At 46.0% G+C, this 17,725-nt stretch overlaps 1 protein-coding gene across 4 annotated transcripts in view; it reads right to left on the reverse strand.

The window, feature by feature from the left end:
• Positions 1-17,725, reverse strand: part of PLA2G6 (phospholipase A2 group VI) — a 207,512-nt gene that overhangs the window by 89,028 nt on the left and 100,759 nt on the right. For 3 of the 4 annotated variants that reach the window (XM_030208256.1, XM_030208248.1, XM_030208264.1), the window contains exons 9-10: positions 5,341-5,484; positions 3,944-4,043 (exon numbers count right to left, since the gene is read on the reverse strand). In XM_030208256.1, coding sequence (XP_030064116.1) covers positions 3,944-4,043; positions 5,341-5,484 — 244 coding nt within the window. The remainder of the gene's footprint in view (positions 1-3,943; positions 4,044-5,340; positions 5,485-17,725) is intronic. The other variant, XM_030208274.1, reaches the window with a different exon arrangement.

The raw sequence follows: 17,725 nt of genomic DNA on the forward strand, positions 1-17,725 counted from the left end.
AGGTTTCCGTGTATTATCAACGATGACCCCCAGATCCCTTTCTTGGTTCGTAACTCCTAACGTGGAACCTTGCATGACGTAGCTATAATTCGGGTTCTTTTTTCCCCACATGCATCACCTTACACATCATCTGCCATTTAGCCGCCCAGTCTCCCAGTCTCTTAAGGTCCTTCTGTAATTTTTCACAATCCTCTCACGAATTAACGACTTTGAATAACTTTGTGTCATCAGCAAATGTAATTACCTCGCTAGTTACTCCCATCTCTAAATCATTTATAAATATATTAAAGAGCAGCGGTCTTAGCACTGACCCCTGAGGAACCCCACTAACTACCCTTCTCCATTGTGAATACTGCCAATTTAACCCCACTCTCTGTTTCCTATCCTTCAACCAGTTTTTAATCCACAATAGGACATTACCCCCTATCCCATGACTCTCCAATTTCCTCTGTAGCCTTTCATGCGGCTCCTTGTCAAACGCCTTTTGAAAATCCAGATACACAATATCAACTGGCTCCCCTTTGTCCACATGTTTGTTTACTCCTTCAAAGGATTGAAGTAAATTGGTCAGGCAAGATTTCCCCACACTAACGCCATGCTGACTTGGTCTCAGTAATCCACGTCCTTGGATGTGGTCTGTAATTTTGTTTTTAATAATAGCCTCTACCATTTTCCCCGGCACCGACGTCAGACTCACCGGTCTATAATTTCCCGGATCTCCCCTGGAACCTTTTTTTAAAAATTGGCGTTACATTGGCCACTCTCTGGCTCACCTCTTCCAAGTCCCTAGCACTAGCAATAGCCTCCAACCCCTTCCCTCCACGTCCCAAACACCAGCATTATTTATTGATTTGTCTGTCGCATTTATACCCCACATTTTCCCACATGTTTGCAGGCTCAATGTGGCCTCAGTTTCCTGCTCCCTTCTCCCAGTCCCCAGCTTCTTTTGCCCCAAAGCTCAGCCCTCATCCCTCTTCTCCCATCCCCTCAGCCCCAACATCAGTTTCGTTCTCAGCTCACTCCTACCTGCCCCAGCAGCTATGGTAGCATGTTCTCGTCTACGATAATTGTGCTGTTCCTCTTCCTACACTGCACAACAAGTTTGAAAAATGAAACTAGGCACAAGAAGCAGAAAGTGCCGTCTCCAGTTTTCAAATCTGTAGTGCAACAGAGGAAGAGGAGCAGCACAGCTTGGAGGAGGGGGGGGGGGGGTGGAGAGAGAACATGATAGCAGCTGTGAAGGGGCAATCCAGTGAGGCAAGCTTTCCGTGCCCCTACACTTGGCCACTCTAAGCCCATGTCTCACTGGCTGGCTCCTTAGGCTGGCCATGGTTTCCCTATTCTTTTCTCCCCAGTGTCCAGCATATCCCCTCTCCCAACCCAAAATGGTCCACGATTTTTCTTCTCCCTCCCTTTTCCCACATGTTCCTGCATCTCACCCTCTCTTTTTCTCCTCTACCGCATTCAGCATTGTCCCTGCTTGCCCTCTCTCTTCCTCCCTGTGCAGTCTGCCTCCTCCCCTCAAACCTACCCTTTGTCTCCCTATTCCTTTTCCTGGTGTTCAGCATATCCCCTCTCCCAATCTAAAACTGTCATCTTTCTTCTCCCTCCCTTATCCCACATGTTCTAGCCATCTCCTCCCCCCTCTCTCCTCCTTCCCCATCCAGCTTTGTCCATTCTTGCCCTCCCCCCCCCCCCCCCCCCCGATCCATTCCCTCCACACATGTTCTGGTCTCGGGACTCCTTCCCAGTGCAGTTGCTGTGAGAAGGAAATAGAAACAGCATGCACAGAGTCTCACGCTGTATTGATTTTGGTCGGATTCTGCCGGAACCACCCCCATGGCAGCAGGAAGTGCATCAGAGAGTGCAGTCTGGCAGAGCCTGGTTGGAAGTGCTGTATCATAAGACTCTGCACCAGCTGTTTTTAGTTCCTGCTCATAGCAACTGCACTGGGAAGGAGCTGCTGAACTGGACAGGTTTAAGGGGAGGGAATGGATGCATAAGGGGACAAGAAAGAACAACGAGAGAGAGAGAAAGATACTGGAATGCGTGGGGCAGGAGAGGGAGAGTTAGGCACTCGGTCCAGAAGCATTTTGAGGGGAGGGCAATGCCTCCCCTCGCTCCCCCAAACTATGCCCAAGGTCACTCGACACATCCACACACATGCAGCCAATTTAAGTTTAGGTTTTTTTTATACCATCCGTTTTCTAATTAGAGATCTTCTGTGTTCATCTCATGCGATTTTGAATTGTCACCATTTTTGTTTCTACTATGTTGTGCTGAATCTTAGTTGTTCCATGGGAGGGGAAAATATTTAAAAAAAGGTCATGCAGTTGGCAGTCACTGCTGGCCACATATGTCCTTCTGAATATCAACCCTATTGTGTCACAGTAAAAGTTCATAATGAAAATTCAATTTTATGGCACTTTTCAAAAATATCAACACAAATCTCTTGAGATTTACCACTAATGCAACAAGAGTTAGAACTGTGATATAAAATAGGTGAGCCAGAGAGTGGTGAAATGCAAGCCCCTGCTTCTATATCTCTCTGATTCGCTCACTAAAGAAAGCTCCCTTAATCTCCACTGCGAGCTTATGTAGCCAGCACAGAAGATGTGAATGGCATGGTAAGGTGAAAAAAGGGAAACAAAAATCTTCCTAGCAAAAACTGGTAGGGGAACTGCTCCTTTTCTGAGCAGTGGAGTCAGAAGGCTGCAAGTTCAAATCCCTAGAACTCAAAGTGGGAAAACACACTGTGGCACTATGGAATATTTCAGCAAGTGTTGAACATTTAAATATGGCGAGTAATTTTGTATGGGGGTATCTAGTTTAAAGAGGTCAAGTAGACATGTAAGCACCTTTATAAAAATACTAGGGTAAGAAGCAGAAATCTAAATATGAAAGTGCAAAACCCCTAAGAGAGAAACTTCACTGGCTCCCTCTCAAGGAACGCGTTGCATTCAAGATCTGCACGAAAGTACACAAAATCATTCAAGCAGACGCCCCAATCTACATGCTAAACCTTGTGGATTTGCCTCCCAGAAACGCCATAAGATCATCCCGCCAATTTTTCAATCTGCACTTCCCCGGCTGTAAAGGACTAAAATACAAGCTGATACACGCCACCACCTTCTCTTACATGAGCACGCAATTGTGGAATGCATTACCTACAGCCCTGAAAGCTATTGACGAAACAACTAACTTCCGCAAATCCCTGAAGACAAATCTCTTCCACAAGGCCTACAAAGAGAACCCATATCCTCACAAAACTACCTCACCAATCCACACAGTTATTACAGTCTACCTTCTACCCTGCCTAACACCTTCCTTCTCTCTTCCCTTACCTAATCTTTGAACATTACTAATTGTAACTGATATCATGGAATGATTATGTCATAACCAAACTCTTTAAGCCACATTGAGCCTGCAAATAGGTGGGAAAATGTGGGATACAAATGCAATAAAATAAAATCACACCTATCTTGCAAGCACAACCATTTACACCCACTGGAGAGCAAGCATAAATAGTCATGCTTAGATTATTTAAGTACCTGTGTAAATTAGCCTATTTTATGATCTACTTGCAAACTTACTAACTCCATCCATGTGCCTGCCTTACTTCACCTCTATACAAGCCTATGAACAAAGTATATATCATAATCTTATAAAAGGACATTTGCATGCATTACATGACTACTTCCATGCGAAAATTACTTTACCCCCGATGGTACCAATCAAATCCCATCCCTGAACATCACATGACATGAGTGCTATGTGGTGAAATAAAGCTTGGACCCTGTGGAGCGCTGTGACCATATCCACATTTCAAGAATGCTCTATAACAAAAATTATTCCTCCTAGGCTTGCTAATTAGTGGCCCCAACCCCATGTCTCACACAAAAATTGCAGGTCTGAGATCGCCTCTATTTTATGGTTCACTCACATTCTTAGTCTATCATTGGTTAAGTCTGTGCTGTCCGTGCTATCGTACCCTCTCACCATTGGGCCAAGTGCTGTTGCAAGATAGACAAAGTCCTGGAATCCTGGAACAGGAAGGAAATGTCATATTCAGTGCAGAACTAAACTGCAGCCTCTAGGGTGTGCCCACCCCCCCCCCCCCCTCAAGTCACATACTGGCACAGACATTCCCCATCCTCTTATACATCTTTAACCAGGAAGCTTCACAGAGAAAAACGTGCCACACTTCACTCCAGCTTTGCGCAGGAAAACTACCCAGTTTTTCTGTGTTAGCTTTGTGAACTGTGGTTCTTTTTCACTGTGTTCTTTTTAATTTAATTAAATGGTTCATCTGTTTCAGGTTCCCCCTTTACCCTCAGAGAAATGAGGGCCCGGGAATAAGTTTAAATCTATAATTTTTATACTATATTTAGCTCCACTCCCCTGCTGCTGGCAGCTTTCAACAGCAGGGGAATTTTTATAATCTGAACAGAGAGGACGCCATTGCATTATGAATTCTCTCTCTGACCCAAATGGCACAGCATTTGCCTTAGAACCATATACAGAGCCTTTAGTGCCTTCCATATGTAATAGAAAATCAGCTCCTTTGCCTCTCTACCCAGCAAAGAGAGGGTTTTCTTTTTAAAGTTCAGTTAGCCCACGCCCCTCCATGCTGAAACTATTCCGTTTCCATTTCTCTTAATTCCACACAGAATGAAAAGGAAAAGCAGAAACAGTACTGCAATAGGGCAGCAGCTCAGATGCAACAAGCGAGAGCACACTGCAAAGCAAGTAATGCGAGAGCCAAGAAATCAGCAGAACTATGCAACCTAACGCTCCAGTGGCATGCAAAGGAAATGTGGCAGGAAGAGACAGGCGCTTCATGTTTGTGAACAGGTGCTCAATTTCCCTTGGCATATGTGCAGCTGCAAAATCTTCTCTCTGCTAGCTGGACATGAAAAACAGGAAGAACACAGCTTAACTTTCCTTCTCTACAGCAGGTCAGTGATGCAGTATCCGAGATAACTGAGAACCGTGTGAAACTACTGAACTGAGAAAACATGACACTGGGACCATGAGAGAACAAATACCAGGAGATACCTTTAATAAGGATTTAACTTACCACAACATGCCGAAGTTAGGATGGCTGCAACCAAGTGTGTGAATAATACAAAAGGCTGCAGAGAAATTTATCAAAAAGAAAAAGAGTACCAGACACTCCAGTGCTTGATAGGACACAGGGGAAACAGACAGGAGGAAGACTAAGGCAAGAGAAGGAAACAGCAAAAGACTAAAAACATGAGAGAAAAAATAGAAAGGAGAATCAGTCAGGTGAGAGTGAGAGGTGAGGGGACAGATGATCACACAAGGGCAGGATATTACCTATGTTGTTACTGTTGTTCCGAGGGGGCGGTGGTCTTGCAGGGGGGGAGCTGGGAGACAACTGGGGGGGCTCGGGGATGGGTGGATAACAACGTTCAGCTCCTACACTATAAAGCAGACTCAAGAGCACCTTCCGATTCGTACCTTGAGGGAAATGGGAGTAAGAAATTAAGATCATCATCAGCACCTGTTAAAACATGGCTCTATTAGTCAGGAGTTCATAAGTAATGCAGCAAAGGCCGGGGTGGGGGGGGGGGTACCCACAAGTTCCTCGCCTTGTCCCCCCCCCCCCAAGTTGTGAAGTGGAAAAAATTTAAAATCTTTTGAACTATTGTCCCTCTTAGAATTATGCATGAAATGCTTTGCAAGACACATTAGACCAAGGATTCTTAATGTTTTTGTTCACTGACCCTTTGAAAGTCTGGTGAAAGTTATGGACCCCTTCAGAGAAAAATATATTTAAATGCATAAAATAAAAGCACATAGATATATAGATTGCTTTACAAAGGAAACCAAATATGTTCAAATACACTTACCAAAATATTAAACATTGAATAGACTTCCTAGAATCGCAGGCTTATTAAATGGCTTGTATGAATATTTAGGTACAAAAGAACCTTAGAAATGCAAACTATGCTTTCATCAATTACATACCTTTGGAGAAAAAGTTGCTTCACACAACCAAATGTATTCTGGTTTTCCTTTAAGGTATAATAATCTTAGCGTGAAATTTATTGCCTTACATATTTTTGGAGTCTAGAGGCCATAAATTACTTTGGGGTCCGTTTACTAAAGTGTACTAAAATTTGCAGTTAATGTGTTTTAATGAAGGATTTTACTGTGCGATTAAGGCCTTTCAAACTTTTTTTTTTTTTGCAGGGCCTGTGCTTTTACCATTAGTACACAGTACCTGCAGAAAGTTAACGCAGGAGCACTCACCGCCTCTTATTTATGAAGCACTAAGTGCTCCCACATTAATGTACGGTAAGTACAACAGACTAACTGGCTAATGCTTTCATACTCATTCCCTGGCCATGCCATGCCCCTGCAGGGAAATTTTCAGAAAAATACAACATGCAGTTTAATATGCAGGAACAAGCAAACTACCTCAAAATACTTTTAACATCTTTGTGCAGGAGCATGTTACCATGTGCAAACTGTACAATAAATGGCACTCACAATTAGGAACCAGGATGAGCCGCGCTAAGCTAGGGTGCTCTGCGCAGAATGACCTTTACAAAATACTAGCAAAGCACGCATTTTGTGCCTAACTGGGTACATAAGAACATAAGAGTTGCCATACTGGGACAGAGTGAGGGTCCATCAAACCCAGTATCTTGTTTCCAGAAGGTGACCAATCCAGGTCGCAAGTACCTGGCAAGATCCAAGATCCCAGAACAGTAAAACAGATTTTATGCTGCTTATCCTATGTTTATATTTATTAAAAACTTGATATACCGCCAAATATATAAAAAAAAAAAAGGTGGGGGGGAACTAAGCAGTTTACAAAAAATTTTTTCAATAAAATAAAATTGAAAAGAACTCTATTTTAGATAGGACAGAAGACAAACAATCATAAAAGACCATACATGAAATCAAATCAAGCGTCAAACCTAAAAAATGTGTGCCAAGGACTATGTAATCAATCGAAAGTGGAAAAAGTATTAATCAAAGGCTTGTTGAAAATAATGAGCTTTTAAGAGAACTTTAAACCTTTGAAAAGACAGCTCAAATCATGAAGTAACTGAAGACTGTTCCAAAGCGAAGCAGCCAGACAAGAAAAGGCAAGAGACCTAAGTTGATGAGCAGGGGTATAGGGGATAACCAGATTAGACAGATACAAAGGAACTCCAGTGTGATACATCTTCAGGCTTATTTTCGAAAGAGAAGGGCGCCCATCTTTCGACACAACCCAGGGTCACCCAAATCGGCATAATCGAAAGCCGATTTTGGGCGTCCTCGACCGATAATGCAAAAAAGAAGGGCATCCCTGACAAGCACTTGGGCGACTTTACTTGGTCCATTTTTTTCTTATGACCAAGCCTCAAAAAGGTGCCCAAACTGACCACCGGAGGGAATCGGGGATGACCTCCCCTTACTCCCCCAGTGGTCACTAACCTCCTTCCACCCTAAAAAAAATAAACTTTAAAAATATTTTTGCCAGCCTCTATGCCAGCCTCAAATATCATACCCAGCTCCATGACAGCAGTATGCAGGGCCCCGGAGCAGTTTTAGTGGGTACTGCAGTGCACTTCAGGCAAGCGGACCCAGGCCCATCCCCCCCTACCTTTTACACTTGTGGTGGTAAATGTGAGCCCTCCAAAACCCACTGTACCCACATGTAGGTGCCCCCCTTCATCCCTAAGGGCTATGATAGTGGTGTACAGTTGTGAGGAGTGGGTTTTGGGGGGTTCAGCTCAAAAGGTAAGGGAGCTATGCACCTGGGAGCTTTTTCTGAAGTCCACTGCAGTGTGCCCAGTTGGTGTCCTGGCATGTCAGGGGGACCAGTGCACTATGAATGCTGGCTCTTCCCATGACCAAATGGCTTGGATTTGGCCGCTTCAGAGATGGGCGTCCTCGGTTTCCATCATTGCCGAAAATCCAAAATAAAACGAATAGTACGTAGAAAGCGTAATGTAGCAAAGCCTAGTTTAATCACTTCTGAAATATATTTTACAAAAGAAAGTTGAGAGTCAAACCAAACTCCAAGATAACGAAAGCAAAGAAAAGATTTAAGCGGTAAACCAAAAAGAACAGGATCAGAGTCTGGTGGTAATAACGAACCTGTAATCCAGCAAGTCGTCGACTTTTCTGGGTTAAGCTTCAAGTTGTTGCACAACTGCTAATCTGCCATTGCTGAAAGGCAATCTTGCAGAGGTTGCAAATCGATGTTTAATGGAGATACTGGATAAACCAATAAATATCATCAACGTAAATAAAGAATTTAATGTTAAAGGACTGGATAAGTGTGGTTAATGGACTTTGAAAAATATTGAATAAAGGTGATAATATTGAACCTTGTGGAACCCACACGTGGAAAAACAGAGAGAAGATACTTGAGAACCCCTACCAACCACAAAACACAACTCAAAGAAATGAAAACCAATGATGTACAATTACAGAAATTCCAATCTCAGAGGATTTCTTGGAATCTTTGATGAAAAGTGGCCCCAACCCGCTGTTCGAAAGGGCCTCATTGGTCGCTATTATGATGGATTACAGAAATTCCTTACAATGTTGTCTCTACAGCGTATATTAGATTGATGATCACATGATTTTGGTCCTTATACCAGTTGTTCCCAAACCTGGTCCTGGAGGCACCCCAGCCAGTCAGATTTTCAGGATATCCACAATGAATATTCATGAGAGAGATTTGCATACACTGACTCCACCACATGTAAATTTAGCTGTCTCATATGTGGTGCAGCTGAGACTACATATCAATATTATATTTGGGACTGTTCTGGTATTCAGATCTTCTGGCAACATCTCTGGACCCATCTGAATGGTATCTACCATCGTGTGACGGTACCTACTCCTCAGCTTTGCCTTTTGGATGATACTTCTACAATCGTGGAGGGCACACAAAAGTTTCCAGTCTTTTTCTTCACAAGGCCACTTACTATGGAACATATGTCACTTCATCTCCAGGGTTCTAAGAAAAAACGCCACATACAGCCCGCCTTGGTGAGAATATGTGGGATATAAATGTTCACGATAAATAAATAAATAAATAAAATATTTGAACACTAGGAGCATGCATGTACAATCGATGTATTTAAAACACCTAGACTGAGTACCTGCCTCTTTTTATTAGTCTTTCTCATGTGCTGTCTCAACAGTTCTTCTTGCTCTATATGATGGGAGGACGTCTTGTTGTTACTAGTGTCATTTGTTGCTTTCATTTGCATTTTTCATTTTGAATAAAAGTATAAATACCCTAACTTGAGTAAAATCTGTGTGCCAGCTGAGGTGTACATAAGTAACTAAGGGGTCCTCTTACTAAGCTGCAATAAGCACTAAAGCATACTTACCGCAGCAAAATATGTCTTACTATGGGGCACACTGAGGCATTCTGCAGTAATTTTTGAACGGGTGTGCACTACCAATGTGCTAAAAAATAAAATGTATTTCTTTAGGGCTGGGGGGCAAGTTTGGGGGCAATGAGTGGGTGTGTTCTGCGCTAATCGGTCAGCACAGCTACATTGTTGTGTGCTGATTAGTGCATGGTTAGAATGAGAGTCCTTACAGCCTACAAAATAAATGCTGGTAGGGGCTCACGCACTAATGTGAAGATTAGCACATGGCTATTAATACTGAAAATGAAAAAATCAGCCATTTTAACCCTGAGTAAAAATGGCCTTAATGTGCGAAAATGACCCAGGTAAGGACGCGCTAAGGCCACTTCTTACCGCTGTTTTTACCCAAATGTCTTGAAAACAGTAAAGTTAAGATTAATGCAAAAATAAGTAGTGTATATATTTCAGTTTTTCCTAAAATTTCCAGATTTTTCAAAAACAAAACAATATAAGAGGAAAATTCACACTGTGCTGCTGCTTAGAAACAGCGAAAAGGACAACAGATAAATGACTATTGTGCTCATTTTCAAAAGCACTTAGACTTACAAAGTTCTATAGGTTACTACATAACTTTGTAAGTCTAAGGGCCCTGTTAACTAAGGTGCACTAATGTTTTTATTGAGCACTAAATACTGGAGACACCCATATATTCCTATGGGTGTCTCTAGCGTTAGCACATACTAAATTGTAGCACATACTAAAAACGCTAGCACGCCTATAGCACGGTTTAGTAAACAGGGCCCTAAGTGCTTTGAAATATGCCTCCACTTGGCCTATCCAATCTGCCCATCCATATCAACTAACAAGCTCTACAATCCTGTCCCCTCAGGAGTATTATGTTCAGTTCTGGTCGCCTCATCTCAAAAAAAGATATAAAGGAATTGGAGAAGGTGCAGAGAAGGGCGACGAAAATGATAAAAGGGATGGGACGACTACCTTATGAGGAGAGGTTAAGAAGGCTAGGACTCTTTAGCCTGGAGAAAAGGCGGCTGAGGGGTGATATGATAGAGGTGTACAAAATAATGAGTGGGGTAGAGCGGACAGATGTGAAGCGTTTGTTTACGCTTTCTAACAATAATAGAACCAGGGGACAAGATGAAATTAGAATGTGGTAGGTTTAAAACAAATTGGAGAAAGTTTTTCTTTACTCAGCGCATGGTTAGACTCTGGAACTCATTGCCGGAGAAGGTAGTGACAGCAGCTGGCCTTGCTGAGTTTAAAGGGGATCTGGACAGATTCCTGAAGGAAAAGTCCATTGATCGTTATTAAATTTTGGGGTTTTGCCAGGCTCTTGGGGCCTGGATTGGCCGCTGTCAGAGACGGAGTGCTGGGTTTGATGGACCTTTGGTCTTTTCCCAGCGTGGCATTGCTTATGTGCTTATATCCTCTGTGCCTGTCCCATGTTTTCTTGAATTTAGAATAGAGTGACATGGAAATGGTGACCGTGGTAATGGGGAATTTTTGTTTTTTAAATTATGCGGTACTACCGCCATTATGGCAAGGCATTAGTGCCACAGGAGCAGGGACCACCATTACTTTATCCCCACAGTAATGGGGATACAGGTCTGTGCCACCCCCCATCTTGACTCACCCTGGTGATCTAGTGGCCTCTTTGGGGTAGGAAAGAAGCCCACTATTTATTGTGCACTGCCGCTGCTCTGCCCAATTCAGCCACTCCTTCAAAATAGCTGCTGAGTTGAAGTTGCGGCAGTCATTTTGAAGAAGTGGCTGTATCAGGCAGAGTAGCAGCGACAGGCAACAAAGACTGGGCTTCATTCTTGCCCCGAAGAGGCATCCCAGGATACTGAGGGAGTTCAGGGAGGTCCTGGCGGGACCTCTTAAAGATTTATTTAATAGATCTTTAGAGACATGAGAGGTTCCGCGAGACTGGAGACGAACGGATGTGGTCCCTCTTCACAAAAGTGGAGACAGGGAAGAAGTGGGAAACTACAGACCGGTAAGTCTCAGGTTGGTGGTAAGAAAATTAATGGAGTCGCTGCTGAAAGAAAGGATAGTTAACTTTCTAGAAGGCAACCGGTTACAGGACCTGAGGCAACATGGCTTTACCAAAGGAAAATCCTGCCAAATGAATCTCATTGACTTCTTTGACTGGGTGACAAAAGAAATGGATGAAGGCCGTGCGCTAGATGTAATCTACTTGGATTTCAGCAAAACCTTTGATACGGTCCCCCACAGAAGACTTGTGAATAAGCTGAAAGGGCTGAACTTAGGACCGAAAGTGGTGAACTGGATAGAAAACTGGTTGACCGACAGGTGGCAGAGAGTGGTGGTAAAAGGAATCCGCTAGGAGGAAAGGATGGTGAGCAGTGGGGTTCCTCAGGGTCGGTGCTGGGTCCATTTTGTTTAATATATTTGTGAGAGATATTGCTGAAGGGTTGGAAGGAAAAGGTTTGCCTTTTTGTGGATGACATGAAGATCGCCAATAGAGTGGATACCCTGGAGGGAGTAGAAACGATGAGAAGGGATCTCAGAAAGTTAGAAGAATGGTCAAGGGTCTGGCAGTTAAAATTTAATTGATAAACTGTAACAGAAACCCTAATTGAAAATCTTAAAATATCAGTATAGAAAAATTGTGCTTACTGGTGAAAATAAAAAATAAATAAAATTATATAAATATTTGTTCGTTGTGCTGTTTTTTTGGTGTATCGCAGTGAACTGGCAGTTCAAATTGTGCATGAACACCACATTTACATCATAGCACATCCTACCTCCATCCTAATCACAGTACTAAATTGATGAACAGTATCAAGAAAACTGATGTTATGAGTGTAAAGAATATTATATATCAGCTGGCAAGCACTAAAAACAGAACTGTTCAGAAGGGCATACCCCACCGACCCAACATAAAAAACCTGGACAATTGCGACACAACGTAACCAAAGATCGTAACGGACATATTCTAACTCTTCCGTTCCCTCACTAAGTTATCCCCAATTGTCTTTATCATACATGTATCGTGCTCTACCATATCACCTTGATATTACTCGCAACTTGTATTTGTTCACACCGGAATCTGTTAACGCCGATTACGGTACTATGTAAGCCACATTGAACCTGCAAAGAGGTGGGAAAATGTGGGATACAAATGAAACAAATAAATAAATAAAATTAACAATAGGACTGACTTTTAATCGATCCTATTTATGTAGTTAAGTGCTGAAAATAGGCAATTTACTAGCTAAGTGCCGACTCCACACCCGGAGCACCCACAAAATGCACTAACTGGAGATTTTCAGCTGCACTATCCGGTTAAGTGCCGCTGAATATGCCCAGTTAGCCCTGGGCAGGTGATTTAAATTGGGCCCAAGATTTTTAGGGGTTCTTTTACTAAGCTGTGGTAAGCACTAATGTGTGCTTATTGCAGCTTAAAAGGGCTTACTACGGAGCATGCTGAGGGGTACCATAGCAAGTTTCAAATATGCATGCACTTCTCGTGCTAAAAAAATATTTTCTTATTTTTTGGTTGAGGAGCATGTCTAGGGGATAGAAGTGGGTATTTCTGCGCTAATCAGTTAGCGCTTGAGCAGAATTAATGCATGAGCCTGTACCATCTACAAAATAGTTGGCAGTAAGGGCTCACATGCAAACGTTTTGTTAATGGCCATGGGCTATTGGAAGTAAAGGAGTACTCTATTGGTTAGAGCAGTGGGCAGAGAACCAGGTAAGCCAGGGTTGAAATCCCACTGTGGTTCCTTGTGACCTTAGGCATGTCACTTAAACCTCCATTGCCTCAGGTACAAAATTACATTGTAAGCCTTGAGGTATGGGAAAATAGCTGCAATACCTGTCTCTAACTCTACTTGAGCTACTACTGACATGAGCTAAATTCTAAGGGATCCTTTTACTAAGATGCGCTGAAAAATGGCTTGCGGTAGTGTAGGGGCAGGTTTTGGGCGAGCGCCAATCCATTTTTTAGCGTGCCTGTAAAAAAGGTAAAATTATGTATCATACCTGATAATTTTCTTTCCATTAATCATAGCTGATCAATCCATAGACTGGTGGGTTGTGTCCATCTACCAGCAGGTGGAGATAGAGAGCAATCCTTTTGCCTCCCTATATGTGGTCATGTGCTGCCGGAAACTCCTCAGTATGTCGATATCCAAGCTCCATCCACAGGACTCAGAGAATTACACCCACGAAAGGACACTCTGCCCAGCTCACCACCGCCGAAGCGGGGGAGGGGAATTAACCCAGCTCATCCCCACACAAGTGGGGGAGGGGAATCCATCCAGCTCATCCCCGCGGAGCGGGGGAGGGACACCACACCCGCCGATGCGGGGGGATCTGGCTTATCCTGCAACCGCAACCGCGGGAGGCGCTGACTGACCCTAACACCGCCGAAGCGGGAGGGGTACAAAGCTGCCCTACTGCCGCACGAAGCGGGAGGGAGCGCCGGCAGAATTTAAGTCTCAATCCAGCCCCGTAAAACGGAGGGGAGAGGAATGCAGCAGCTCACTGTAACACAAATTCGTCTCAACTCTTGAAGAATTCATTGAAAAACTTGAACACGAAGTCCTCCTGAACAGGAACTGAAGACTAAACTTGAACCTGAAATGCAACCAGAATATAAACAGTACAGATATCTGGGAGGGGCTATGGATTGATCAGCTATGATTAATGGAAAGAAAATTATCAGGTATGATACATAATTTTACCTTCCATATCATCATGCTGATCAATCCATAGACTGGTGGGATGTACCGAAGCAGTACTCACCCAGGGCGGGACATAGAAATCCCTGACCGCAACACTGAAGCTCCAAACCGGGCCTCCGCCCGAGCAGCCACAGTCAAGCGGTAATGCCTGGAGAAGGTATGGGCCGAAGCCCAAGTTGCCGCCTTGCAAATCTCTTCCAAGGAGACGGACCCAGCCTCTGCCATCGAGGCCGCCTGAGCTCTAGTGGAGTGAGCCTTCAGCTGGATAGGCGGCACCTTCCCCGCGGCCACATAAGCCGCTGCAATGGCTTCCTTGACCCATCTTGCCACTGTAGGCTTAGCAGCCTGCAGACCCTTACGAGGACCTGCAAACAGGACAAACAGATGATCCGATTTCTGGAAATCATTGGTCACTTCCAAGTATCTGATGATGACACATCTCACATCCAGATATTTGAGAACAGAGTATTCCTCTGGGTAGTCCTCCCTACGAAAGGAAGGGAGACAGAGCTGCTGATTCACATGGAAGCGAGAAACAATCTTGGGCAGGAAGGAAGGCACTGTGCGAATAGTCACTCCTGCCTCAGTGAACTGCAGAAAAGGCTCTGTACATGAGAGCGCCTGGAGCTCGGAAACTCTTCTGGCTGAAGTGATAGCCACCAAAAAGACTGCTTTCAACGTCAGGTCTTTCAGAGATGCCCTCGACAAGGGTTCAAAAGGCGGCTTCTGCAATGCTCTTAGCACCAGGTTGAGATTCCACGCAGGCACCACTGAGTGCAGAGGAGGGCGCAGGTGATTAACTCCCTTGAGAAAGCGCACCACATCTGGCTGCGAAGCCAGGGAAACACCCTTCAGGCGGCCCCTGAAGCAAGTCAGAGCCGCTACCTGGACTTTAAGGGAACTGAGCGACAGGCCTTTCTCCAGACCTTCTTGCAGGAACGCCAACACTGAAGAAATTGGAGCAGTGAAGGGAGAAAGTGAGCCTGCTTCACACCACGCTGCAAAGATACGCCAAACCCTGGCGTAAGCAGTAGAAGTAGAGCGCTTCCCTCGCTCTCAGCATAGTGGCGATGACCTTGTCTGAGAAGCCCTTCTTTCTCAGACGCTGCCGTTCAATAGCCAGGCCGTAAGACCAAAGGGGGAGGGATCCTCCATCACCACGGGACCCTGATGTAACAGACCCTGCTCCACTGGCAGTCGCAGAGGATCGTCGACTGAGAGCCTGATCAAGTCCACATACCAGGGACGTCTGGGCCAGTCCGGACCCACCAGGATTATCCGGCCCGGATGCTTTGCCACCCGGTCTAGCACCCTGCCCAACATGGGCCAGGGCGGGAACACATAGAGAAGCTCTTGTGTCGGCCACTGTTGGAGAAGAGCATCTACTCCCAGGGATCGAGGGTCCCGTCCTCTGCTGAAAAAGCGCGGCACTTGGCAATTGGCCGATGACGCCATCAGATCTAGGCTCGGCTGGCCCCAGCGCTTCGTGATGTCCAAGAACGCCTGAGCAGATAGCTGCCACTCTCCGGGCTCCAATGTATGGCGACTGAGAAAGTCCGCCTTGACATTCATGACTCCGGCAATGTGGGCCGCTGACAGCTGTTCCAGGTTCGCTTCCGCCCACTGGCATAGATTCATGGCCTCCTTGGCTAGAGGGGCGCTCTTGGTACCTCCCTGGCGGTTGACATAGGCCACAGCCGTGGCATTGTCCGACAGGACCCGTACTGGCTTCAACGCCAGTACCGGGATGAACTCCAAAAGCGCCAACCGAATGGCTCTGAGTTCCAGGAGGTTGATAGACCACTTTGCCTCTGCAGGAGACCAGAGCCCCTGCGCTGTCCTTCCCAAGCAGTGGGCTCCCCAGCCCGACAAAGAGGCGTCCGTCGTGACGACAATCCACTCCAGGGTCACCAGAGGCATTCCTGCAGACAACTTGTCTGTCTGCATCCACCAGCTCAGCGCCTTGCGCACTGCTGGGTCCAAGGGAAGGCGCACAGCATAATCCTCCGACATCGGAGTCCAGCACTGCAGCAGAGAGAGTTGTAGTGGTCTCATATGAGCCCTGGCCCAGGGCACTACTTCCATCGTGGCCGTCATAGAGTCCAACAGCTGCACATAGTCCCAAGCCCGAAGAGGAGAGGCTACTAGGAACTGGTCCACCTGAGCCTGAAGCTTGACAATCCGATTGTCTGGCAGGAACACTCTGCCCACTTGGGTGTCGAATCGAACTCCCAGATACTCCAGGGACTGAGTCGGGCGCAGCTGGCTCTTCTCCCAGTTGATGATCCACCCCAGGGAGCTCAAAAGAGCAACTACCCGGTCCACAGCTTTGCCGCACTCTGCATAAGAGGGGGCTCGGATCAACCAGTCGTCCAGATAAGGATGGACTTGTACTCCTTCCTTTCGCAGGAAGGCCGCGATGACCACCATTACTTTGGAGAAGGTCCGCGGAGCAGTAGCCAACCCGAAAGGGAGGGCTCTGAACTGGAAGTGTCAGCCCAGGACTGCAAAACGCAGAAAGCGTTGATGAGGAGGCCAGATGGGAATATGCAAGTACGCTTCCTTGATGTCCAAGGAAGCCAAGAACTCTCCTGCCTTCACTGCCGCTATAACAGAGCGGAGAGTCTCCATGCGAAAGTGCCGCACTTTCAAGGCCCGATTGACCCCTTTGAGGTCGAGGATAGGCCGGACAGAACCTCCTTTCTTTGGTACCACAAAGAAAATGGAGTAACGTCCCTTGCCAATCTGATTTTCTGGCACCGGAACGACCGCACCCAGGCGGATCAGGTTGTCCAAGGTCTGCTGCACTGCCACAGCTTTGACTGGAGACTTGCAGGGAGAGAGTACAAACCCGTCTCTTAAGGGTCGGCAGAACTCTAACTTGTAGCCGTCTCTGATGACTTCCAGCACCCAAGCGTCTGAAGTTACTTTGGTCCACTCGCCCAGAAACGAGGACAGGCGCCCTCCAATCTGCACTGGGCCATGGACCAGGACCCCGTCATTGGGTACGAGACCCTGGGGGAGGACCGGAGGGCGTACCTCCGGGACGGCGGTCTCTGCGAAAGGAATGCTGCTTGGGGGAGAAGTTCCTTTTGAAGGAAGAGGGGGCAGAGGAGCCCGACTTGCCCGGGCGGTACCGACGGGCTTCTTGAAACCGTCCTCTGGAGATACCGGGGCGAGCACTGGCCCGAGCCCTGACCTCTGGTAACTTTTTGCCCTTAGACGTGCCGAGATCGGTCACGATTTTATCCAGCTCGACCCCAAAGAGCAGCTTGCCTTTAAAAGGCAACTTAGCCAGGCGGGACTTAGAGGCGTGGTCCGCAGACCAATGTTTCAGCCAAAGCCAGCGCCGCGCAGAGACTGTCTGAGCCATGCCTTTAGCCGAGGCTCTCAAGACATCATACAGTAAGTCTGCCAAATAAGCCAAGCCCGATTCCAGGCCAGTCAGCTCTCAAGGAAGGATCCGAGGGGGAAGCCCGCTGTACCATCGTCAGGCACGCCCTGGCCACATAGGAGCCGCAAACTGAGGCCTGCAAACTTAAGGCAGCCGCCTCGAAGGACGACCTTAAAGCCGCTTCCAATCTTCTGTCTTGGGCGTCCTTTAGGGCCGTGCCACCTTCCACCGGCAAC

This window comes from Microcaecilia unicolor, chromosome 1 (assembly GCF_901765095.1).
Source record: "Microcaecilia unicolor chromosome 1, aMicUni1.1, whole genome shotgun sequence".
Lineage (NCBI taxonomy): Eukaryota > Metazoa > Chordata > Amphibia > Gymnophiona > Siphonopidae > Microcaecilia > Microcaecilia unicolor.